Genomic DNA, 27,217 nt, shown 5'->3' with positions numbered 1-27,217 from the left:
ATTGGAATAGAAAATGTTGGAATAGCTTTACGTTATAGGGCCCTTGGTCTAATAAACTAATAACTGAGGTCTAACTGCGACGTTTATACACCTTCAAGAATGCAAAAATGAACTGCAATGCGCACCTCACAAAAGAAAATAAGTTCGTGCGTTTTAGTAAGGTTACGTGCAGGCCGCAGTGAACTGTTTCTTGTTGGTACTGAAATGTGGGTAAGTCTGCCACAACAAGCCTTGTTGCTCCATCTTATAGGCACATCCAGTCACATTCATTGAATTGGAGGACCATATTTTCATACCTATTTAGCATCATGTTTGCAGATACGATCTTCAAATTATGGCTTGAGCAGTGGCTCATCCAGAAATGCTGCGGGGAGAACACTGGAGACGTGCTTAAGATGTGTCACGAGTGGTGTTTGTCAAACACCAGACTGATGAGAGACTTATGGCGTCTGACAATGACAAATATTCTATTTATTAGTAGGAGTATTGTAACATTGGTGCCTGAGCGAGTATGAACTGTCAGTTACTTCTTTTTCCTTTAAATCTAAAAATTGAAGTTAGTTTAGCAGTTTACTGTTGCAGTCATTAAAATGTTTCGCATGCATTTCAGTAGGAAGACTAAGAGCTAAGACTTTATTCTAGTGCCGTGACCTTATTTCTTGACTCTCTTGATGTTGTTTTACACCATACCCTCGTGTTGACTTTCGCACACGATATTTTTCGGGCACCCACTTTATATAATGCAAGAAGGCAGCGGCAAGGACACAAGGATGGCAAAGAGCCAGCTCATTGCGACTCCACGTAGTGCATAGCAGCGCAAGTCAAAGAATCAAAATACATTACCATGCAATTTGGACTAGAAAGGTAGAATGCGGGTATATCGGGTGTACCATTTGACTAAATGTCAACACTGCTTTCAGAATACAGTATGTCACGCCAAGATCAAAATTCTCACGTGTTCTAGGCAGTCATCTTATTATGGTATATTTATGTATTGTCGCAGATGGGAAAGTCAAGATCAAATATGCTCTCTGTAGGCAAACACTTAGGAACAAGTGTCATTGAAAAATTCGAAATATGTTAAAAAAGCTGATTAGTTTTGTGAGAAGTGGCTGCTTTTTGCCTTGCCTCTCAACAGATATATCCATGTGATAAAAAAATAGCAGTGCAATGAAATGACACATTTCCTTAGTGACATATTTGCTATTTGCTATCTATCTATTTGCTAACCAAGTATGCTAGTGGAGGCAGAGATGTGTTCAATGAAAGAACTGAGACCACCTGAGTGCAACATTTGTTCATCAATTGGCAGATGTGAACATGTGATGTTATTCAAGCAAAAACCCCTTAGTTTCATGGCTTCTGTAGACATAATTTTTATGAGGCAAAATAAACTTAAACCATTTTTGCACACTGTGAATTTCTTGACTTAAGACAGAATGCACAGTGAGGCTACGTATTAATCGTCCCACACACATATGTACTTGTTTTGAAACGAAGATGCGATTCTGTGAAGCGCGAAAATTTTTCTTATTTTAGTGCACTTTAAACAATTCAGCAGGAAAAAAAACCTTTAGTTTCAGGTAGTTGGTTCATTGTGCAAGTATATGCATAGCCGCATGCAAAATCCACATGCGTGGAAGGGATATGTGAAACAGGATAGTGCCTTTCCCAGTGTATGAGTTGCTTCTTTGTTTGCCTTTTTCGTGCACTCCCCTGCCTGTAATAATGCTAATGTTGCCTTTGATGCATCACATTCATCTCATCTGATTTTTGGTTCACATTTGAAGCTATGCTATACTTTAGTTAGATTGCATTTTCAACTAATCACAATAATTGATCATGTAATTATGGAAGCTGCTCCTCAGAAGTATAGCATTCTTACCTTAAGTAGAATGAAAAACTACCATATATGACAAGAAATTAGATGCGCAAGATTTTAATGGCAATGCTCCTTGCAGTATATAGTAATTTTCCACACACTAGATAACATATTAAATCTAATTTTATTTATTTGTGAGGAAGTGTAATGGATAAATCCCAACAGCACCAGCAAACTACTTTCATGAGGAGGCCAACCGAATAAGAAACATGATACGCCTCTGTACCACTTTGAGACTGGCAGGATATTGCTATAGAACCATGACAAGACACGCTTAGAAACAAGGGGGTGCAGCCCATAGACGATTAACTATATGTGAAACATAAGCGAAGCTAGCTACACCTGTGCCCTCACGTGGGAATATAGAACACTTTTCTGAATGCACTGTACTCTTAGCCAGGAGCATCGATACCGCTGTAAGGACGTTATCAAATGAGCTGCTGTATTACAGTACGGCACACAAAAAAGTTTCTTGCACAATTTATCTACGCTACCTGCCCCGTGTTTAGCAGCTAATCTGGTAACTTCTGTCAAATGAGTGCGCGCATTTTGTGCCAGAAATGCGTTTGCTGGTCAGTAATGTGGCGCATATTTCTCTTCGATCGTAGTGTCAATACTTTCTGAGTCTCCAAAGGTTTGTTCTATATTTAACTTTCCATTGTATTTACTTTTCAGATGGTGGAGTCCATTGAAAGTAAAGGATATTTCTACACTGTAATATTGATGAAACTTTAGAGAATATATCTATGTTTGATTACAAGATCTGTTGCAAAGTTCATGGGCATCATTTTAATCTGATTTTATGTGTTTGAGAGTATGTTTCTCAAATTGTTATGCAGTTTGTCTTGTGACTGATCAATAAAGAGTTTGACCTTTTGAGAGTGAAAATGTTTCGTTTGAGTAAGTAGGCTACAGCAGATTACATGCAATTCACCAAGCATAAGTGCAGGAGCTGCTAATGAAGGAATCAAATATTCCCCACATGTAAGCTTTACGGGTCCCTTCTAACGTTACCATGGCTCTACGTCGTCCTTTCACAGTATTGGGAAGAGTGCTAGCACTGTATTCTGAAGGAGTACAAGAACTTTGTTTGGGGGAGTAGAAACACCCGCCTTGGAGGAATAGAAGTACTCGGTTTGGAGGAGTAGCAGCACTCGGTCTAAGGGAGTACTATGGCTCTTGTGGGCAGAGTATTAACACTATGCGGAAGAGTATTAGTACTCCCTTGCGGTCGAGTAATAAAACTACGTCAGGAGGAGTTATTCTACTCTCTCTCTCAAAGAGGGTCGATCTACTCTCGAAAAGAGAGTAAATATTGGGACAAGCAGATACTCCCTTGAAGAGAGTGCCCGGAACTCTATTTGTTTTAGACTACATGGGAGTTGTCAATCATACAAGAAATTTCTGGGTAGTCACTCTCGTTGTGAGCAGCAGTTTTAACGAGGTGATCAGCCTCCTGATTTCAAGGAATACCCACTTGCGAAAGTATCCTGTTGGCAATGAGGGACACACCGCACGAGAAGTAACTTTGTCGGCGGACTCTATTATACCGCGTAGAATTGGGCTATTGGCATCCTTTCTCAACAGCCTGCTAAGGGCAGCACGGGAGTCTGTAAAGATGACGAACTTCGATGTGTTTATTTCTTCCTGTACGTACTTCAGAGCAACATCAATCGCTGCAGCTCAGGAGTTGTTGATGAGGATGGATGAATATTCGAAACATCCTTTTATGTCAGTAGAACGGCAGAAGAAAGCTGCTGCAGCGCCTTGAGCATCGCTGCTTACCGATGCGTCCGTAAATACTTTATTATGGTATCCATATTTTCGGATAAGTCTCGAAGAAGGCGCATGACTACTTTTTGTAGGAGATCAATTGCGCAATTTACCTGTGGCTTGAGAAACTTTCATGTCATTATGAAGGTGTCGGGTACCAATGTAAAGAACGAATCCGCTTTGATAGCTAGAGATTTATGTTGCTTGGCTGGCAGGAGACTTATTTGTAAGGCAGTGCATCCGCTGTGTCCTTCTTTGGCTGCAGGCATCGTGTGTCGCAAAGAGCACAGCTGCCACCAAGCTGACGGCGCCCATGAGCTGGTAGTAGCCATCGTATGATCCCGAAACATCACGAAATTGCCCTGCGAAAACAATGCAGAAGACAAAGACAATCAAACATTAACTTTGTTCGGGAGATGCGTTGTCGATTCATATCATTGTGTCGCGCATACCTGTGAAGATTCAGGCTTTTTGTAGTGATATCGATCCCCTAAAGTAAGGTCACAGAAGAGCCAGCCATCCCACAAGCTAAACAAAGTATAGCGATTTCTTTTTGAGAAAGAAATTTAAAGCCACAAAGTTGTTTTAACAGGCATAACACGTCTAGTACCAGCTGCGTGGCACTATTCAGTGCCAAATAAAGAGGAAAATACTCTGCGCAAATCGCAACGCGTGAGACACTCACAGCACACAAGCGTTTAACTTTATAGCCACCGTAATGATTGACTTATTTGTGCAGCTATTACAGTGTAGGGAAACTCTGCGCACACGCATTGTACGTTCGAGTACTGATTGCTAACAATGCAGTATTCGCAACGCTGCGCATGTGGGCTGAAGTTAGGTGTCCCCGTAAGGCCACGCCCCCAATAATATACGCCCAGAAAGCACTACCTTCTGGTCTTCGCTAATTACCCTAATTGAATAGAAAATCTGTGCTCATCGTGTGGTGTCGCAATTGAGGAAGGCGCATGACATATTGCCGCAGTAGTGCTTCCATGCCAGATGGCATAAGCTTACTCAGAGCCAAAAAAATATACCTAGAATATTGTCTGTACCGCTAATTTCACCCATTGTCTGGCGTTATTTTTACTGAATATATAGAAATATAGAATATTCGGGTATGATGGGTGGAAAAGCAAGCGTCGCGCTTTAAAAAGGCATAAAAGGGGTAGGCAGATGTGTAGCGACAATTTAAGGGCAACGATTTACTCCGCAAAAGGATACGCGTCAGGCGGGTGCTATACTAGATAAATGGGAGCGGTAAATCACCAGCAGCGTTACACACCAGCATACAAGACCTGCGAGAACATCACGCAGATTTCACGCATTGTGGGAAATCGATGTAAGTTAAACTTTCTTTTCTGTGCGCTTTGCTAGACGTTAGTGGCGTTGTTGACAGTGAATATTCAATTTCTCCAGTGTTAGTTGAATGCTAGAATGGTAAGCAAATGCTAAACGTTACCTTGTGCGCACATCACTGCTGTTCGTCTGCTTAGTACACAGAATACACCACGAGACGTGTTTGCTTGAGGGATTGTTGTGAGTTATTGTTTATAACCTCCGGAAAGGTTAGCGTTGCCCCCTGCCTCATGCGAAACATCGCATCGTGGCAGAAGTGGTAAGCTTTAATTGAATTATGAGGTTCCATGTGCGAAAACCACAATCTTATTGTCAGGAATGCCGTAGTGGCGACTCCGGTTTACTTTTGGCACCGTGGAGTTCTTTAACGTGCCAATAAATGTAAGTACACGAGTATTTTTTTTTCTATTTTGATCCCATTGAAATGCGCCTGCAGCAGTCAGGTTAGAACCCGCCGCCTCGAGCAGAGCCTTAGGTGCAAAGCTGTAGTGGCGGGTACAGAAGTGGCGATTTGACGTGCGGCAACTTCCGTAGTGCCGCCTAGGCACTACGGTGCTTTAATGATGTTTTGCGTCTGCACGCCCTGCGTCAGCTGTCGTCTTGAGAAATTCACACAGTATTTATGCTCATAAATAGAAGAAACATACCGCATCATACCTTTAACCTAAATTTATCTACTTTTTTTTGCAACCACTGTCGTGTTTAGTTGTATCGTTTGGTTGCCTTCTTATGGCACCTTTTCCTTCTACCGCCCACCTATAATGTATGGGAGCTGGCATTGAGAAGTGGCAAGAGTAGTTATTCACTATTTTTCGGAGCGTGCTCGTTCTACCTGTTCTGTGCCTACTCTTCCTACTTCATCTTTATCTTGCTATTATCTAACCAAGGCTATGTTATCTATTTCGCCTGTGAACTGTTGCACGCGAATGCTAAGGTGAGGGGCTGCACTTTCTACAATGCTATTGCGGTGCTTCGCGGATAATTAAAGCTGTTGCAATGGTATTATGTCAATGCCCAGGGACGTTCCAGAGGGCATTGTAGGGGCGCGATGAAACAGAGGAAAGGAGTTACTTGAGTTGCGTTTTGTCTCTGCCGCGCTCCTGCAATTTATAAGCGCGTTCTGAAGACTCAACCGCCTCTCGACACGCCGTCTAAGACAGCAGCAGCAGTGGCAAAGTCAACTGGTGATGCAAGGAAAGCTTCCGTTTAAAAATAGATGACTTGCTCTTATTTAACCACGTGTGTATTTCCCTAGGCGGCATACGGCCAACGGATGGACATCTTTGGCTCGAAAAGAGGCAGACGCACTGCAAGAACAGCACGTTCTTTATGTAGGAGAAGCACGCTTTCAATGGCAGTTTCAGCCTTACACTCTAGTAATGATGGACCTTAGAATTGTTATTGCAAGCTCCCGAACACTGATTATTAAGGAAGATGCAAAAGATACTGGCAATTCTTTGGCACGACTACTAATGGCGTATATGGTCCTTCATTCGGACCGATGGCTTTCACACGTCTGATACTCAATACCTCTAGCGAAAATGCCTTCAGTAGGCCTGGTGATAGGGACGCCGTTTCAAGGCCGTCTTCAGGAAGAGTTACAAATAACTGTCGGTGAATTTCAATTCACCAACTTTACTGTTACTGCGATATCTGTTAAATGTTCGAAATTATCCGGCGCGATTGCTTAGTCCCTATAGTGTCGGCCTGCATTGCACGATGTTACGGGATCGAATCCCAGCCACGGCCGCCGAATTTCGATGGAGGCAAAATGCTAAAACACCCGTGGGGCTCAGATTTAGGTGCGGGATGAAGAACTCCGGGTGTAAAAATTTCCGGAGCCCCGACTACGGCGTGCCTCCTTATTAGATCGAGGTTCTGGCACGTAAATCCCCCCAATTTTTAAGTTCGAAATTCGTTTTGTGTTATCGGTTTTCTTTTGCCCTTGTACATTTATTTTGATGTAATCTGTATTCATATTTCTGTGCCGTTGTTAATCATGTATGCAGCGTGCTCATTAAGCTGCAGAAAAGCAGCTTTTATCCGCTGCTTTTCTGCTCCTTTATCAAACTAGACAAAGATATTGCGATTGGTTTATTGATTGATTATTTAATTGATAGATTGCTCGATTCAATGAGTGATCGCTCTTGCTTATCACGCCATGTGTTGTTTTCAGGTCGCAAGATGAATATCTGCTTGTGCCAATATCAATCCGCGGGGATCACTGCGAAGCCTTGATTCTGTGGGTGGTTGCGTCTGCTCATGCAATTATGCGCCTACGTTCCAGACAATACTGCAGCAAACAAAAACTTCGTTGTTCGCGTTGCAGTGCACAAGTTGTTCTTGGAACAATGGCGCTGTTCATTTCGCGCTTTCTGCTATCTCCGTGTATAAGTTCAGCGCCAGTAGAACTGCTGCGGCGGGCAGACAACTTTCTTGTACTTTTGCTCACCAGGTACCGTTTGGGTACAATTTGTGAAGCTACGAGTAATTAGCATAATCATCCGTTAATCGTTTTAATGAACATGCGTATATATTTTAGTCGGAGATATCTTTGTTCTCAGTAGTTTCTTAGGCCATGGCGCTCCATGCGTCCTTTTCAGTGGGCGGGGCAAGAGATTTCTTTCAAACATACGCAGCAATGTTTTTGGGACCTCTAACACAACCTAAACAAAAAAGCACCTCCAGTACATGTCCGTGCAGCGCATGTCCGCATCTCCGTCCACCATAAACAAAGGCTCGACCAAGCACTTTCAATGTACACTGACCAATACGACCTTTATTTGCATCGAGGCCGATTACAAAAATTGACACGTCAGCCTTCCGCTCATCTGATTCGCTTCACAGCAGAGCCGTACAACGCACCACCAGCCATTCCCGAATTTTCGTTGTCTATGGTCGTTTCGCCTTCGCCTGTCCTCGATACCACTTCCTTCTCGGCCTATGTACCAGCCGCATCCTCCAGGCGAACATTACTGCTGAAAAATTGCACATTGCCGCTAACGCACGCGAAGTAATACTCAACCTAGCCATCAGCACCGTAAGCTCCGCTGTGACTCTGCTCATTGCACTGTGTCCTCTCGTCCAGGCGACGAAGTTCTACTGTGGACGCTTGTGCCGTCGCCTGGTTACGGTGAAAAGCTCCGAAACCGTTTGCTCGGCCCGTGTAGGATCCTTGCTCAAGCATCCCCTTCGAGCTATCTCGTTTCTCCTCTCTCTGCTTCAAGAGTACATCGTTATCGCGGAACAGAAATTGTGCAAATCTCTCACTTGAAGCCGTTCACTCGGCGCGCCTTCTCCACCTTACACGCGTCCAGGCTGACTGTTTTCGACCCGCTGGAAAAATTTGTGTGTACATTCTTCATGAGTGTCCTCAACTTTATCTGTACGTATTCTGAGTGTTTGGTTCACGGTCACTCTTTTTTTTTTGTTGATTGAAGGGCGAGGTCAGGAAGTTCAATAATACACAGCTGCCTCACAATACTTAGACACTGTAACAGTAACGCAGATGGTTAGCAAATGCTAAACTGTGTTTGCTTACTTTACGTCTAGTTAAACTTGGATCGTTAACACTGTTCGAGCTTATAAATTGTTACGAGATTGAGACAGCATGCGCCGGCATAGCTGTAATGTTCTTTACATCACTACATTAAGATATTCTTTAAGCGATCACTTATCACCTTATTTGCTATTCTGCCAAGTTCGAAACTTTCCACCTGTCCGCAGCAAGTTTAGAAAAATCATGCAGATAGTAGTTTAAAAATAGTTTGAGACAATAAACGTATGCTCTCTTCCATCCCTCAGCTACCATATTGCCCTCCTCCCGTCTCGACTCTCCAACTTTTGCTCAAATCCCTTGTCAGTTGTGTTCCGTGGAAGGGGCTGCAAAGAACACCTTCTCTCGGATCAAGTGCCATTGGATTATTAGTGAATGTGGCACAGCATCTTCGCTAGGAGCGTAAATTACTTCATCAATCGGTTGCATCGCGCAGGGACAAGGCAACGCATTATATTTTTCTGTTAAACATTCTCGCTAAATAATAGTCACCAGTTGCATTTTATGCCACAATTCATGGAGCTCAGCATGTACATCTCTCTGGTTTTGAGAATGTGTGAAAGGCGCATCACCGCTCCGCATCGACTTTGATCGTCGCGCAAGTCTCTCGCAAGTGCTGGTCAAGCACTTAAGTATTTTATGCACAAAATCTGTGTTTTTTATCATTAGCAGCCCTATACATTCGTTCGCTCTTTATCACGCCCCACTACTTCTTTTTTTGGCACATCTATCTAAGGAAAGCCAGGTATGCATCTACCGCCAGCCATGTAAACATCAACTTTTACTGCCGCCTGCCTGACAGAAACGCAGGGTTCTAAAGATGCCGGCTAGACGAGGTGAACCGTCTTCTAGGCATTTTCTAAATGCTGCTCTGCCGAAGGTACAAAAATGTTTCCGTATATGATTAAAAAGAAGGCGCCAAATAAAACAACAAACCAAAGATGGAGACACGGGACAACCACGTAGGCGCCTCCGTGGTTGTCTCGTGTCTCCATCCTTCGTCTGTTGTTTTATTTGGCGCCTTCTTTGTAATAATGTGTAACCAACTAGCCCACCAGCACGTGCTCAGTTCCGTATATGACCAGGCGCCTTCATAAAATGCCGTGTGCCGCAAATGTCTCCTGCGGAACGTGGTTTTGATTGCACAGTATATAAACCTACACCAGGGCCTTTCAATCACCCGCACATAGTTGATATAGCAATAAAAGGACGCCTAGGTTCTGATACACGTGAGCTGTTCGGCCTTGATGGTGCATCCCGAGAGAGTTATAGCGCCAAACAGAGACATGGGCATAGGAGGTGAGAGAGTAAATAGAGCTGGCGTGTCTCGCTGTGCTTTGTTTTTGCGCTTATTTGCGCTTATTGCGCTTGTTTTTGCCTTTATTTTTGTGCTTATTCGGTACTGTTAACCTCTGTCGAAGAAAAATGTGTTTTTGCATTCATGGCGGCCGCCCTAGCGGTAAATTATGGCTAGGAGCGTTTCGGCTTCACAATGTTTGCGGATATACACAACACGCCACTACAAAACAGTGTTGCTACGTGTTCCCGAAGGTGTCAACAACTGTTAAATATCGTACAATAAATGTCAGAATGTCGGCAACAGTTGTGGCTTTTGACTATAGCCATACTGGAAACAGCAAAAAAAAAGAATATCTGCTGGAATTTGTTATGACGAAGGACATTTCCGCTCACCTAAAATTGTTGGGCTGACCAGAAACACCGGCGTCATAAAGATGCCGATGATGCCGATTGCAGCAGCCGTCCGTTCGACGCCAAGGTATTCCGCAAGGAACACGTACTTGATGCATATTACGTATCCCTGTGACACTCCTGTCACAGTTGCCAGCGCAAAGATGGTCGAAGGGGTAGAAACGTATGGCAATGCCACCATGCAGGAACAAATGGTCAGAAAGCTAAGGGTGTACAGAAGTCGCCGCGTGAAGGGTGCGAAGTCTGCCTGAAGAGGCACCACCAAACGGCCCACAAGCTGGCCAACCGCACTGAACGTTATCAGGTGCTTGGCGCTGTCCAGGGCTATGCCTTTGTCGATGCCGTAGTCCACGATGGTCGCCGAGAATTCCAGATACGTGTAATCTCCGACAACGACAGTCACCAAAAGAACGTAGAACGCTGGCGTGCAGAGCAGTGCCAGAGCTTGCGTTACGGTACAGCTCTCCAGTAGTGCCTTCTTTTCTGGCAAATATAGGCCTTGTGGTTCGCCTGGGCTTCCGCAAAGAAAAGAAAAATGAAGCATTAGATGATATTTCTCACCTGCGCTAGAGAAACATGACGCGACGTCGAGAAAACAAGTTGGCCAAGTCTTTGATTTACAGGCTGTTCGGTATCGGTAGTGGTTTCGGCATAGCGTAGCGCCCTAAACGCAGAACATCAAAGCAAAGATGCTTGCCACAAATGCTGACTCTGGGAAAACTGCTTTCGGTATCTCCTATAAACACGGTTCTCAAGCTGCCGTCATCATTGTTAAACCTTCATTGTCATTACATCAATTAACAGAAACTCTCTTTGAGAATTATACCGCAAATCTTTCATTTCGCCTATGAACACAGGTAAGGAGGGCAAATTGTTCTGATTGAGCACTCATTTTTCCTATAAGGATTTGTTGAAAAATTAAACGCGGAAGGCTGCGCCGTGAGCACGTTTTATTCTATCTAAGATTTTGTGCTAATATCGGTGAAGCCTAACTTACAGTTACAACAGTGCAATGAATAAATGTAATGTTTTCGCTGGTTCTCAAATGCATTTCTCCTTGAAAGCAGCGCCAGTATCAGTAAAAAAATATATTTTCTTTCCGCGAATCCATGATTGACCATGCTTTGGGTGATCATCTAGCTATGATGCTTGGTAATCTGTAAAGTCTCTTAATGACACGTTGTTTCTTTCCGCTCCGACATCTTGAAAGCTGGGTCTCACGAGCTCTATAATTGATACCCTCTTCTCTGTATTTAGTTGCTTTTCCAAATTTTATTGCACTACAAAAAACATCATAATATCGTGGAGCGCTATTTCTCGTGTCTCACAATAGATGGGAAAATTTCAAAAATGAAGTTTGCGTGCATGGATAATGCAATTATTACCTCCAAGAACCGTCCACCTCCGTCTAGGAAATGCGAGTAGCCTAGTGAATGGTTTAGTTTTATGCATACATCTCTGAACCATTGCGATTTAAAAAAGAACGCTTGTTGGAATGTTTCTTTACGCTCGTACTATAACATGCATTTTTACACGCAGCAAGGGATCTCATGCTACATGTCAACCTTAAATTTACCTTTTACAGATGCGCTCTCAACACCATGAAAACAAAGACTGTTTCTGTACTGGGCACCTACTGCAATTTTGACCCCTCTTGTCGATGAATTTGTTTGTTCGTGTACGCATCATCTAGCAATTTTGATGAGCAGCGGAGTAGCAGAACTTATTGTAAATATAATAAATGACAACTATACCGTATTGAAAGCGAATCATGTCATATTAAAAGCGTATACCAGTGGGCCTTGAAAAAGGCCAGTGGATGAAAGGGTCGTTGAAAAATTGGTATTATTTCGTAATTCGGGCGCGCAACCAGAAATTGACGAACGCACTGGAAATTTCGCCATCCTGTATAACTTTAGACTACAGTCCCCGATTTCAAATGACATGCCTTGGCGGAGACGAAGAGTAGTTTCAAAGCGTAATCCCCTAGTCTTTATGCTTGTTTGATGCTGCAATTTAATTTTTGGTGTGGAGGATTAAACTGTTTTCGCGGAAGTTGTATTTTATCCTTAATGCAATGTGCGCATTGTGTTTCCTTGAACGTTCCAGAAAACAAAAGCTGTAGATGTCACTGCAGTAATATTAGCGCAATCGTGCCGCAAGAAGAAAAGAAAAGAAAAGCTTGTCTTAGTCGGGCAATGCAAGTGACGAGTCAACAGCCCTGCTACTGCCTACATGTTCCGTTACTAGCAATCAGCGTGCTTTGCCAGGCACAATGTAGCGTAATCGTGAGTCGCTGCTAACGATGTTCTCAGCAATAAGTCCTCATGAATATTTTTGCACCCAGTGATTACCTCTGAGAAATGCAAGTAGTAAGTAGCGGGGTTGCGTTACCTTTGTTGGGTAGCGTTGTGCTCAGTGGTAGCCTCATAACGCTTTGGGTTGAGGTCCGCCTTGAGCAGAGGTTGGGACTTTCTTGCTTTCCAAGAACATCTGAGTTCCCGAGGGTTCTTTGCTAGCATAACAATGGCGGTAGAGTTTAGAAGCACTCCGCCGTAGACTAGCAGAGCTCCATCGAGGTCGTATAGTTCCACGAGGTAAGCCAGCGCGAACTGGCTGATGATTGCGGATACCCCGAACGAAAGGAAGCCTAATGATGTTGCAATGGCGCGGTACTTTTCGAAGTGGAGAAGCGTGTATATGCAGGACGACGTGACGAAGATTCCATGGCCTAAGCCTGCAAGTTAGGAACAGTAGCTCAGTAAACATTTAGGTCGTTAATAGACTGACCACTTTCAGCTTTAATTTTAGTTCGCGAAATAGGTGACCGAGTAGTAAATTTGTAGAGTATCTATGAATGAAAGAATTCATCAATGTTTTTCGGGTGTAAGTGCACCACTTGACCTATAACAATGCTTTTGTCATCACGCATTTTCTGACCAGTTTTTGGTTCTGTGATACCTTAGGGGCATCATAATATTTTGCTAGGAGTATGTGATGGATGCAACCAGAAGCCTCAGCAAACTTCAGAAATCAAGAGGAGTGCTAGCCAGACTAATTGCCTAATTATTGCAGGTTCATTATGCAGATTATATGGTTGCTCAGAAACATTGCAAAGTTCCACTAGCCGCAAACCTCTCAGGTAGGCTTCTGCCCCGCATGCTTAGAGCATGTCTCTTCCGAGGTGTTACTATCTTTAGTAGACGTTGTGGCCATTCTTCTGATACGTACGATTATAAAATTCGTAAGCTTAATGTACCGCGCTTGCCTTAATTATTTAATTAATTAGTTTCTAATTTTATGACATAAGTCGTCGATAACGGCGATGAGCTAGACTCAAATTGTTTCTCCTTCTCCTTCTATTCTCGTTATCTGCATAGGCTATCAGCTTGTTACCTCAGGAACATGATGTTACGGGAAGGAAGAAGCGTGCGGCTATTCACAGATGGCTTTTAATGGCTGAGCCAACAAGCGTAGAGATGCGATGAGATTAAACTCTTTTTCGTCGTCCCCAAGGCCACCATCAGCGTCCTCTGCTTCCCAAATTACCGACAGTGACATCCGTCGGAAAATGTGACCCCCGTCGGAAAATGCACCTTATTGGTGCGCCGCATCGGTCTGACAAAGGTAAGGTTTGAGACGGCTGACGTGGATGTAGTCAGAAAGAGGTGAAGGCACGGTGGCATTCAGCGGAGACACTTCATATGTGACAGGGGTCAACTGGCGAAGGATGCGGTAAGAGCCATAGTATCGCGAGAGGAATTTCTCCGAAAGACCAACACGCCGAGTTGGATACCAAACTAGCACAAGAGCACTTGGTTCGTAGCCCAAGTCGTGATGGCGCTGGTCGTAGCGGATCTTTTGGCGTGTCTGTGAAGCAGAAAGACGAATGCGGGCAATCTGGCGTGTTGTGTCGCTGTGGCAATGACGTTCCGAGTGTACTCTGTCGGCGAGTCGACTGTGGTCGAAAGGAGAGTCTGGAAAGGCAAAGTCGAGTCACGGCCGAAGAGGAGATAGAAGGGTGAGTAGCCAGCTGTGTCGTGGCGTGATGTATTATAGGCGAACGTGACAAATGGTAGAGCAACGTCCCAGTCGCTATGACTGGAGGAAACATACATTGCTACCATGTCAGTTAATGTGCGGTTCAGGCGTTTGGTAAGACCGTTAGTTTGTGGATGGTAAGCCTTAGTAAGTTTGTGTTTAGTATAAGATGATCGAAGTAGGTCGTCTATGACTTCGACAAGAAAGTATCTTGGGCGATCGTTGAAAAGTTGACGAGGTGCACCGTGGTGTAAGATAACGGCGTGAAGCAAGAAGTCCGCGACGTCTGTAGCGCAGCTGGTCGGTAGGGCTCTAGTAATGGCATAGCGAGTTGTATAGTCCGTAGCAACGGCAATCCACCAATTTCCGTCATTTTGATATAGGGAAAGGTCCGAGAAGATCAACGCCAACGCGAAAAAAAGGGTCGGTCAGTACATCCAAAGGCTGCAGCAGAGCGGCAGGATGCACAAATGGCCTTTTCTTGCGTTGACACGACTCACACGCGGCCACATAACGCCCGAAGGAGTGGTTGAGAAAGGGCCAGAAAAACCGTCACCGAATTCGGTCATAGGTCCGCGTGACGCCAAGGTGTACAGCGGTGGAAACGTCGTGCAGCTGTTGCAGTATAATCAGTGGAAAATGAGACGGAATGACGGTGAGGAGCTCGGGCCCGTCGGGGTGTATGTGGCGGCGGTACAGGATGCCACTTTGTAGCACGAACATGTGAAGGGATGGTCAAATGGATCAGAGAGCAGGCGTTCGATAAGGGGCCGTAACGATTCATCGCGTCGTTGTTCAATGCCGATGTCTTGCAAGGCAGAGAGTGAAAGAACGCAGATCGGTGCGACATCCACTAAACTGTCCGGTACATCGACGGGATGACGAGACAGGTCGTCGGCGTCATGATGTAGACGACCCGACTTGTACACAACATTGTATGGTTATTCCTGCAGCCGTAGGACGCAGCGACCGAGGCGTCGGGTGGGATCCTTGATGGAGGAAAGCCAACAAAGGGCGCTGCGATTGGTTGTAACTGTAAATGGTGGACAATATATGTAGGGTCGAAATTTGCCCACCGCCCGAATGAGGGCGAGACACTCGCGCTCAGCAATCGAGCAATTGCGCTCGGGCGGAGAAAGGAGACGGCTGAAGTAAGCGATAACGCGGTTGTGTCCACATTGACGTTGACATAAAATTGCGCCGATGCCGTAGCCACTGGGGTCAGTCCGGATTTCTGTCGGAGCGGGCGTTGACATTGGGAGAAAGTAGGACTGAAGTCGCTGGAGTAAGAACATAGTCTCCGTCAGGTACAGGTGGGTAGGCAAAAACAGGGATGCAGGTTGCTGCTTGGCAGGCGAATAAAATCCGCGGAACAAAGCTGAGTTGGAGCTTGAGCAGGAAGGTCAACGGGAACAGGCAGGGGTAGGTCAAATTGTACAACACCGGCTGAACATTCAATCAGAGCAGAATGGGCGGCCAAGAAGTCGAGTCCGAGGATCACATTGTGAGGGCAACATTCGAGTACACTAAACAAAATGGACGTGCGGCGACCGGTGACACTGCCACGGGCAGTACACATTCCAAGTACAGCGGGAGTTCCACCGTCGGCGACCTGGAGTAGTTGAGTCGGAGCAGAAGTAAGTACTTTCTTCAAGAGCTGTCGAAGCTCCGCATTCATGATGGAAATTTAGGCTACAGTGCGGATTTGTGCTGTAACGGGCAAACCATTCAAGACCACGTCCAGAATGTTCAGATCAGTAGACGGGGTCAGCAGAGGAATTTCAGGCCGGGGTTCTAGAACAGCGTCAACTCCAGGAGCTGCCCGAGTTAGTTTCCCGTCGAAGAGCAGCGACGGTAAGCGGAGGATGGACAGCGACGCACCTGGGGCAATCGGGAGCGATTACTATGTGGTGATGGCGAGCTGGTAGTCGCGGTGGCTCGAGCGTTATCAGGTGCGTATTCAACATTGGTGGTGGGCGAGGATTCAGTGGGGAGCGGCGCTAGGCGGGGAAGCTTGGTCCAGAGTGGGCTGGCTAGGAACTTCGACAGTGGTGAGAGATGTGGCCCACCCGTCCACAGTAAAACCAGATGGGCCTATCATCACATGTGCGCCATTCGGCCGGGTTGCGGTAGCTCGGATATGAACCCTATTGGCTCCGGTGAGCAGGGGCAGAGGCAGCAGACGAAGCAAAGTTAGGATGGCTGGTGGAGCAGACAGACGGAAGACTCATATTGGCAAGTTCTTGGTGAATGACCGACTGAATGAGAGACACAAACGGCCTGGAATTGTCAAAGCACTGCGTCACTGGCGTGGCAGGAGACGCTGCTTCGATTTCTCGCCGAACGATACGTATGACGTTCTCGCAGGAGTTGGGCTCACGCGGTGGCCAAATGTCCTCGCACATCGATGAAGCTGCGGTATCGGGTAGACGCGTAAACTGTTGAACTATGCGGCGACTCTTCGCGTCTTCAAAGCGGCGACATTCGCTAGTGTACTTATTGACGGTTGTTATGTTCTTGTAAACAAGTAGGTTAAACGCGTCGTCCGCTATGCCTTTTAAAACGTGGCGTACCTTGCCTGCCTCTGCCATATTGTAATCCACTTTGCGGCAAAGAGCGAGGACGTCCTGGATATCCGACATCCGACACGTAAGATTCAGTGGACGCCTGTGCACGGGTCCCAAGGTCCTGCTTCGCAGCACGTTGGCAGCCGACGGGCTTGCCGAACAAATCTCTAAGCTCGTCGTGTGTCTCGAAGCAGACCCGTGCTGTTTTCTTAATGTAGAATATGATATTAGCCGGCATAAGTGTGTTATCCCACCTGTTGCGTGCGCTGAGCCATTCGTAAGTCTGCAAACAGTCATCGACGCAAACGTTGTCAATCCCATAAAAATGCCAGGGTCGCGAGGCTGGGCCAGGATGACCGTCCGTGGCGACGACGGGGCCGTGGTTGAACTCTCTCCTTCGGATGACATGGCGGCCAGGTTACGTCCACTGCGGTGCTCCGTCTTGCGCAAGTGATTACCCAGCAACTCCTCCAATGATGTTACGGGAAGAAGCGTGCGTATAGTCACAGATGGCTTTTAATGGCTCAACCATTGGCAGCAAAGGCCTGATATTGTGTTACTTATGCGCAGGAGAGGCTTACAATACAATATTAATACATACTTGATAACTTCCTGAGGGATAATGGCAACCTGCTGTTCATGATCTCAGTATGCCTGCCAAACGCACCCCAGCCCCTTCTTATTCTTCTGATTATTTAAGTTTGATGATCTGGATCTGCGCTCACTACCTGCCTTAAGTAGATGTATTTCCTTACCACTTTCAGTGCCTCGCTACCTATTGTAAATTGCTGTTCTCTTCCGAGACTGTTAAACATTACCTTAGTCTTCTGCAGACTAATTTTAGACCCACTCTTCTGCTTTGCCTCTCCAGGTCAGTGAGCATGCATTGCAATTGGTCCCCTGAGTTACTAAGAAAGCCAATATCATCAGCGAATTGCTAATTACTAACGTATTCTCGATTAACTCTTATCTCTAATTCTTCCCAATCCAGGTCTCTGAATACATCCTGTAAACACGTTGTGAATAGCATTGGAGAGATCGTATCTCCCTGCCTGACGCCTTTCTTTATTGGGATTTTGTTGCTTTCTTTATGGAGGACTACGGTGGCTGTGGAGCTGCTATAGATATCTTTCAGTATTTTTACATACGACTCGTCTACGCCCTGATTCCGTAATGCCTGCATGAATGTGGAGGTTTCGACTGAATGAAACGTTTTCTCGTAATCAATGAAAGCTATATATAAGGGTTGGTTCTATGCCGCATCTTTGTCTATCACGTGATTGCTAGTGTGAATATGGTCGATTGTTGAGTAGCCTTTACGGAATCCTGCCTGGTCCTTTGGTTGACAGAAGTCTAAGGCGTTCCTGATTCTATTTGCGATTACCTTAGTGAATACTTTGTAGGCAACGGACAGTAAGCTGATCGGTCTATAATTTTTCACATATTTGGCATCCCCTTTCTTATGGATTAGGATTATGTTAGCGCTCTTCCAAGATTCCGGTGCGCTCGAGGTCATGAGGCATTGCGTATACAGGGTGGCCAGTTTCTCTAGAACAATCTGCCCACCATCCTTCAATAAATCTGCTGCTACCTGATCCTCCCCAGCTGCCTTCCCCCTTTGCATCGCTCCCAAGGCTTTCTTTACTTCTTCCGCCGTTACTTGTGGGATTTCGAATTCCGCTAGACTATTCTCTCTTCCATTATCGTTGTGGGTGCCTAATAGCTAATGGGTGCCTAAAGTGTATAATAGCTGTGTCTTACCAGTACTCACCTACGGTGCAGAAACCTGGAGGCTTGCGAAAAGGGTTCTACTTAAATTGAGGACGACGCAACGAGGTATAGAAAGAAGAATGATGGGTGTATCGTTAAGGGATAAGAAAAGATCAGATTGGTTGAGGCAACAAACGCTAGTTAATGACATCTTACTTAAAATCAAGAGAAAGAAATGGACATTGGCAGGACATGTAATGAGGAGGGAAGATAACCGATGGTCATTAGGTGTTACGGACTGGATTCCAAGGGAAGGGAAGCGTAGCAGGGGGCGGCATAAAGTGGGCGGATGAGATTAAGAAGTTTGCAGGGAAGACATGGCCACAATTAATACATGACCGGGGTAGTTAGAGAAGTATCGGAGAGGACTTTGCCCTGCAGTAGCTGTAACCAGGCTGATGATGATGATAACTTCCTGAAGCAGCAAATCATGCGCATTGACAATGAGATTACTGAGCTATCGTTTAGTTATAGAATAAATATATTGTGTCTGCCATTTCTTCCATGGCAGTAAGCCTCGTAAAAATAATGCACTATGCTAGAGGTCGAGGTTGAATACTGTGACACAGGATTAGCAAAGTTCAAAGTAGTTGCAAAAGCGCGGTGGCGTTATGATCCCTGCTCTCTCGCCAGAATAATAAAAACGTCGCAACAATGTTTCTTTTTGTAGAACTATTCTACACCGCAATAACAGCCATGAACCTGGTATATTACAAATACTTATGGTGAGGCACAGAGCATAAAAATAAACAGTGGAGCCCTCAAAATTCGTTTCTGGTCAAAAAAAAGAAAGAGAGAACAGCGCACTAAGGCACCTTTGCGATGGTTACAGTAGTCACAAGTGATCTCTTTGAGCACGCCAATTAAAATACTAATGATCCGATTTCATCTAGCAAGAAATGGTGGATGAAGCTGACGTTTTTTTGAAATTATAGGACGCTATCTGCGGATTTTGGTTAAGTGACAATTTAGAGTACCGCTACTGCTTTTCCACGTTAGTTTCTTATATGGTGCTGAATTTATCACACATAACTGGTGTCATCATTCAATATCATATAGTGAGCTATCCTTGCTTTCGAAGCGTTTGTAAAAATGTCTTATAATATGCTCCATTTTCAAGAGCACCTTTCAGCAACATTTGTTGACGTGTTGGATAATGGGCTAAGGCAAGCGGCTTCGGTTAGAATTAGACTAATTGTAGATGAAGAGTACGGGATAGCCTCGCAGCAGCTTGGCCTCACCCTAAAGATAGGCGCCTGACATTCCGGGAATATATCTAAGTTTTCCTTCTTTTCAGGTTACAAACAAAGTGGTAGTAACTTTGATCAATGAGTCGGCCGAAAGCACCGTTTTCAGTCAATATAACGCCGCAGATACCGTCATACGTATGGAGCGCTATTTAAACGGTGATATGCATTACGAGAATATTAGCGCTACCTCTGATTCATACAGAAGGCGGCTCGGAGAGTTAGTGTATGAAATGGAAGCGATAAATTAGACACACTCGCAACAACTTTAATAGATAAAATTTCTTACCGTGCATCACGCCAAAAGTCATTGTCATCCAGAATATGTTCGATGCAAATGCCGACAAAACAAAAGCCGCTGAACAAAGAATGGTGCTCAATAACACGATATAGTAGGTTTTGCTGCATTGTTGAAGGGCGTAGACTGCCAGTCCTGTAAGGTGAAGGACATTATGTGATATTAAGACATACTTTCCTCCCAAAGGATTACATGCAGGAATAGTATGTTATACACTCGGAGATACACACTTTCTGAGAATAAGTACAGACGTGTAAAAAAAGTGTCTATCATAGCCGCTCGCCTCTAACATAATATATTGGTGCAATATGGGTACGTTTTATTTAAGGAAATGTGGTACGCCACATTTGAGAAATTCTTCCACGAAATGGACTTGAAATCCATTAGTTCAGATCATCTCGCAGAGGTAGACGCGTGTTTGGCGATATTGTAGACTGAATAATTGTGTATTGAGGAAGACATTTTACCGACATATGTCAGAAAATTGGCGTTAGTGTTAGGATTTCTTTAAAAAGGAAGCTTTAGCTCGGGTGCTCCTATCTGAATACACGTAAAAGTAGAATTGGTTTTTCTCGGCAGCCACTGTACCAAATTTGACGAGGTTTGTTGCATTTAACAGAAAACTTTAAATCTAGCGACTGGGGGTCCCGAATTGTAATTTAGGTGGTCAATTATTTATTAGAAATTGGCAAAATCAGAAAATTTTGAGAAACGGAAACTATAAGGTTTACAACTCTGTAACTCAGCAATGAAAAAGAATATTAAGTTCTGTGAATTCCATCTAATAGCACATCTAAAGCGGACGCAAGTGATATGTTACACATGAATCTTAAAAAAAATCTAGTAATATGCAAATACGGCCTTTGCAGAACCCTTGTACACAAAGTAACAATTCATGTAAAATATAAAATCACATATCGAATTTTTCAGCTTTTAGTTATCTAATAGGTGCCACCTACAGAACCTCGATATTTGTGCTTGATACACAGCTACGAATTTGTAAACTTCAAGCTTCTACTTTTTTCCAGCTTTCAATTTTTTTTAAATCCTTCTAACAAAATTCAGGCCCTAAATAGACATTCCGCTTCCAACAGTCACTAGACTTTAGCTTTCGCTCTCAAATGCAACAAAGTTTATTAACATCGGTCCCGGGCTTATCTCTGAGAAACGTTCTTGCATTCTACATGTATTTAAATAGGCGCGTCGGAGTTGGGCCCGAGCTAAATCTTCCTCTCAAGGGCTCCTTGGTCTTAATTACTCCTTGGTCTTAATTTAGAAAATACAGCATGAGACATAATGGGAATAACTTAAAGAGTGAGTGGATATTTTATTACCTATCCTCATAACACGAGAGATTTCTCCTCCAGGTATTATCTATTCTTCCGTAACTCATAAACATATGGATAAGTGCATTGGTGACAGAATATTTTAGCTTAACTAAAATAAAAGAAAAACATGCTGTATTGGCTCTCAAGCCGATGTATTTTCGACATTCAGTAACTCTTACGCGTGTCGAAAACCAGGACTCGGTCTCGAAGATCCTTCCGCTCAGTTACACTGGTGCTTAAATAATGCAATTCACTGTAAGAAACACGCTTTGTACACGCAATATGAAGCACCATGAAAGCCGCTGGCAAATCTTGGCTGCGCTTCGCTTGGAGCGCAAAACTTACCTGAAATGTGGCTCAGCATGGATGCGGTGCTTTTCGGCCAGGACGCCATCTCCCTCGTGATGTCGAACTTCTCCATGAAGAACACAAATAAGAGGCCGAACCACGACCACGGCATGCATACAAGGAATGCTGCAGCGGCCATGGCCACCGGCACGCTCCAGCAGCTATCCATAGGGGCACTTTGACAGAATCGGTCTGCAGTTTGAAGAGCGGAAATTGCGAAAAGCACATCAACATCTGCGCCACTGTGCTCTTTGTGTTGTAATTAACTAGGCTTCGGTGAAGCGATAGCGAAGTTTTCCGATATGAAACTTAGTATACTTTTGCAAGTGAGAAGAAGACTGGCGAAGGAACTGTATAAAAGTAAGGTTGCTGGTTAGACAACCGTGATCCACATACTTTTCCAACCGCCGAGTCATACCGTCAAGAGTTTTGTTGTTTCTGGGCAACAACTAAAATTGGTAAAAATACCGTGCATCCGCGACTTCAAGGTGGAGTAGTTACTATAGCCCCAGCCTGGGACGACAATTCTGGGTAAATACGTCATATGCCGACACCGTTTTCTGCGTTTGTGTCATGATTTCACGCATAGCAAGAAAGGCACACCAAGTTTTAAAAGAATACGTGCTGGCTGTAAATAGATGCGTGATCTTCTATTGTCTTCATTGAACGTTGCCTGTGTCGTCTTCGATGTTGATGTCGACCTGTTGTCACGTCATCATCACAATAATTGAGCTATTCCCATGGCTAGGCAATCACTGCGGCATATGAACCATTATGCGACGTGCCAGTGATTTCTTGTTTCCAGAGCGAAGTGTATTTTGTAGATGCAGGATGCACGGAACTACTGACAGCGAGTTGTTACGCTGAACGCATCGCTGCGTGGAGAACATCCGCGTCTATTATTATTGAAGTATACGCAGGAGTAGCGGGCATGTTCGTTTTGTTGAAGTAAGGCACTGCACAGAACTGTGCTTCATCATTGCTTCAATGATACTGGGTCTGTCCTGAAATTAAGGAGGCCGAGTATATAGGCGGCACTTTTTTGGGCAAAATAAGGAACTTGGGCAGCGACACCGCGAGACCCGCCAGTTTCCCACTGCATGTAGGCGTATCGTAAGTCCTTTTCTGCAATCTCGTTGACTACCTTCGTTGCTGGCTTTTGGGCGTCCTCCCCGACGCTGAATTAGTGTGCTTCGAATGCGCATATCATCCTCGGAAGCAGGAAGAAGTTAGAGGCCGAGGGCGTGCATGAATGGTGGCTGGTGAAGCGTGGTATCCCCCTTCTCCGGTAAAAAAAAAACATCATGGCAGAGAGCGATGTACGCGATATTACAGACCCCATGGCATTGCGATCTATTGAAGCACGCGCGGGATGCCTTACCTCCGCGTCTTTGCGACTTCTACGCAGAAACTTACATTTACCCTAATCCCGAAGGGAACAAAAAGCTTATTGACGATTCTCTTGCATTCATGGAACACGATCGGGGGCTCCCTCCACAGCGTGGTAATGTTCCCACGTTCGCTCCAGTGCTGCCATAACGCAGCACCAAAACATCGGTACACCCTGTACCGAGTTTACTCACTTCTCCTGCTTGAAGCCAACTGAGCTCATTGTGTTGTGAAGCTAACAGCTAGCTACCCCTCTTCCCCGCCCCCTTAGCCCACTACTGGTCTCGCGATGAAACCTACGAGCGCACAAAGCCACGGCATGTCTATTTATTTTCAGGACAGCTACTGTATGTACGTGTTGCACCAACAAAAGTCGAGTGCTCGCTGGATATTTGAAATAAATTAGCAATGGTCTATGGTATAGAATGTGTACACATGTGAGCCCGCCACAACACACACACACGCACACACACACGCACACACACACACACTCACACACACACACACACACACACACACACACACACACACACACACACACACACACACACACACACAAACACACACACACACACACACACACACACACACACACGCACATGAATAAGCGACAACCCTATGAATGTGCACCCAATGATTCAATTTTTCTGGAAGAGAGTACAGAAAATATATGTTAAGAAAATAATGTTTACTTCCATACGCCAACCCACGCGCAGGTGCTTGTGAACCAAGCAGCACGCAGGTACAAAGGTAAATGCACACGCGCCAACACGGATACGCGGAAGCTCCAGCAGGTTTAAGTACACACAAATACATATACATATGCACGCGTGGGTAAAGAGGCCAACTGTAGAACAAAAGCCAAGCAAAGGCCTTTGTCTTGCAGTGGCCCTGCACACATGCAGAATTTCCAGCTCGTATAGCCTAATTGCTGGAAGCCCTATTTGGAGCGCAAAAATGCTGCGAGAGGATTGCTATCGCTTACATATAGATTTCGACCATACCGGTTCGATTGGACGATCCGCGGTCAGGAAGGTTTGCTTTGATGACTTCTCCTCGATGTACCCCATTTGGGGGCTCTTCGGGTGTCGTGCAATCGCCCACCATAGTGAAGAGTCGATGCTTGCACTGTGTCGTATTAGAAAAAAAGTACATAAGAGCAGATGTTTGAGGACAACAAACAAAACACTTGCCGCGGAGGCTACGAGAACGGTTCAGAAAATTTGATTCACCGCGATTCGGTCGCCAAATACTGCTAAAAGTGCACAAACGACACCTTCAACCCATGGACGAAGCAAATTGATATAATGAGCAACGCGAGACTGAAGAAGTCACGAATATGTCAGCCCATCAACTGGTTCGTAGCATTAAGAGAAGAAACGCGTACTAAAACAATGGCCTAAATAGCAGCGAACGCGTTTACTGTGAGTCACGGAAAATGTCTCATAACACCCGCAAGAAAGTCGATTTAGGTATTATGCTGAACAGTGACATTAAATCTGACAAATTAGCAATTGCAATAACGCTCACGTAACCTCCTCAATGACATGTCCTTACAATTTTCAACGAGAAATCTCAAGATTTCAAACACTAATATGAACAAGAGTCGTTTCGGAATTTCACGCATGCTGAAGTTACGGGCACATTTATCATTAAGGCGCCTGAACCAATTTTTCATACTCTTTCGGAGGACGCTCACTTTCTTGAGTTGAAGTGCCCTGAAGGGGCTAGCATAATGCGTCTTTGCGACATAATGTCTAACATAACAGCCTGTGTTCCTTTACGTTATGCTGTTATATATGTGTCTGCATTGTTGGAATTAAGCCTTACGTTAGCTGTACGTGGGCTGAAGCTTACGTGACCAAATGTCCGAATCTGTGTTTGGCAGACCCTATGAACACTGTTATGTAATAGAAATATTCTCTAGCAAATGTATAGATACGGGGTGGCTTAACATTCAGCCGCCGGGAAATGATGGAACGTTTAAAAACATACCTTTTACATGGACGGCAAATAGAGTGGGCGAAATAAGCGAGCCATATTCCTATGCTTTACTTCCATTGGAAGGCGACATGTGCGTGTGGCTAATTTTACACTCTGAACGGGACTATTGTCGCGCATCACACAGTGCAGCAGTCGAGAGAAAGATAAGCCGCGCGGCTCCTGCGTAGAGACCGTCACACATACGTTGATAAAGCAGCCGCGTCGCACTAAAAGCGCCCATGAGTTTCTAGTGGCCTCTTCTGGTAAGTTTTGCATTCATGGCCGTTGCGACCTCCTCAAGTGCAGTGCGTCCTAGGCGACGTGGACGCAAACGCAACGAGGAAGAGTTATCGCTTTTATCATCAGCATATTCATTTTGCCGAATAAAGGCGTCGGCAAAAGTTCTCCAGATGCTGTTTCACGCTTTACACAGTGGCTGAATAAAGAGAAATTTCCTAGAATGATCACTTGGCCCGATTCTATATGTTTGCTCCTATAAACTACAAGTCCTCAAATTTTCAGTCGGCAAATGGTCCTTTCGTCAATTTAAAAGCTATTTAGGGGCTGTTTGATCATTCGCATCGTCGGGAATAAAAATCGTGTGCAGAAATGAACGTTCCTTGTCGAGGTTATCGCAACTTAGTGATAGGTATGTAAGCGCTAAAGCTTTGCGTGTTAAGACCTTTCTATGTCCCCAGCGATCTACGAACAATAAGGAAAGCGTCGGTGCTTCCTAAAAACTAGGCTGAGTAAAAATTAGTCAGCGCTGGTGACAGAAACACCATTTGTGTTTTTTCGAGCATCAACCTAGTTTATTATTTTTCTTGTGAGTTCCCGCAGCTCATTTATACAACCTTTTGAACTGGTTTATCTGAAAGGATCAATAACGCTCGTAAAGTAAAATAACGTTCGTTGATGCGGCCATGTCATCACCGATTTCATGAAGAGGATTGCCTTGTTATCCATCTCTTTCTTTATTTGATCCATATCTTGCTAAGTTCTTGTTAAGTTTCGCTTAAGTCTTCTTTTTTTCTTCAGGGCTCCTTCTGCTGAGTCTACTGGCAAGTCCCGAGAAGTACCCCTGCTTCGCGTCGCATCCATGTGGTCTAGTGGTCAAAGCCACAATTTTGTTTACTAACTGCTCTTTGCACGTGGCTCTTGCTAATGATATAGTGAACATCAAGATTGAATGGAATTTGCTCTTGCAAGCAATTTAACGCAATAGATTTCTGTGAATACGGCTCGAGGACGGTTAATTTCATGTTTTTTGTCTTATCGTTACTCTAACATGTTTATAAACAACCTCGGGATCAGCCGTGAACTGCCACAGTCTCCCTCCGATCTCATTGTTCCTCTACATTCTCAGTACTTAGTCAACATAGCCAGCTTTGTCTTAATAAACGCGGCTTTCGTTTATGGAAGAACAGCGAATAATATCCATTCACTTGTAACACTCCCATTCGCACGCCTTTTTTTATCCTCTCTCCAAATAAGGAGCTTCTGGAAATACAGTGCAGTTGAACAGACGCCACACGATGAAAGCAGTTACTGTAAAAAGCGTCTTCTCACGCGTAAATTGTATCCTATTCTGATAGGAATAATAAATAATTTCCACATGCAAAGGTTATTTTTTACAGTGCGCAAATATCTGCATGCATAAACTATATGTTCTTCGGGTTAGAGTTCAACAGACGTTCGTTCGTTCGTTCGTTCGTTCGTTCGTTCGTTTGTTCGTTCGTTCGTTCGTTCGTTTGTTCGTTCGTTCGTTCATTCATTCATTTATTCATTCATTCATTCTTGTGGGAATAAAAACATAAAAATTCCCCGGCATGTGCGATACTCCCTAATGCACATTTTGAGCGCAGCTTTAAACGTGTTTTTATTTCGCGCTATAATGGGTGGCGCGGACAATCTGCCTCGATTGGGACGTCGCAAAAGGAGCGTACGGTGGCGCGACTGCCTCTCT

At 44.7% G+C, this 27,217-nt stretch overlaps 1 protein-coding gene and 1 long non-coding RNA gene across 3 annotated transcripts; one reads left to right on the top strand and one right to left on the bottom strand.

Moving 5' to 3' along the window:
- The first annotated feature begins 407 nt into the window (after positions 1 to 407).
- LOC142576398 (uncharacterized) lies at positions 408 to 2,761 on the top strand. The gene is made up of 2 exons (XR_012826837.1): positions 408 to 864; positions 2,558 to 2,761. It is a non-coding gene; the product is annotated as an uncharacterized LOC142576398 (long non-coding RNA).
- Positions 2,762 to 3,368: 607 nt separating this feature from the next.
- Positions 3,369 to 25,408, bottom strand: LOC142576397 (monocarboxylate transporter 12-like). Of its 2 annotated transcripts, XM_075686518.1 has the most exons (7): positions 25,264 to 25,408; positions 24,273 to 24,396; positions 21,877 to 22,071; positions 20,195 to 20,338; positions 12,675 to 13,017; positions 10,263 to 10,795; positions 3,369 to 4,017 (listed from the first exon to the last, which is right to left on the bottom strand). In XM_075686518.1, exons 2-7 carry the CDS (start codon positions 24,373 to 24,375, stop codon positions 3,851 to 3,853), a joined length of 1,485 nt encoding a protein of 494 aa, XP_075542633.1. In that variant the 5' UTR covers positions 24,376 to 24,396; positions 25,264 to 25,408; the 3' UTR covers positions 3,369 to 3,850. The 2 variants fall into 2 exon arrangements, with proteins under 2 accessions (XP_075542633.1, XP_075542632.1); XM_075686517.1 differs by lacking the exon at positions 25,264 to 25,408 and having other exon boundaries at positions 3,370 to 4,017; positions 24,273 to 24,400.
- Between the last annotated feature and the right edge of the window lie 1,809 nt (positions 25,409 to 27,217).

This window comes from Dermacentor variabilis, chromosome 3, assembly GCF_050947875.1.
Source record: "Dermacentor variabilis isolate Ectoservices chromosome 3, ASM5094787v1, whole genome shotgun sequence".
Classification (NCBI taxonomy): domain Eukaryota; kingdom Metazoa; phylum Arthropoda; class Arachnida; order Ixodida; family Ixodidae; genus Dermacentor; species Dermacentor variabilis.
The sequence above is the reverse complement of the archived record's forward strand: the minus strand, read 5'-3'. Positions and strand labels throughout refer to the sequence as shown.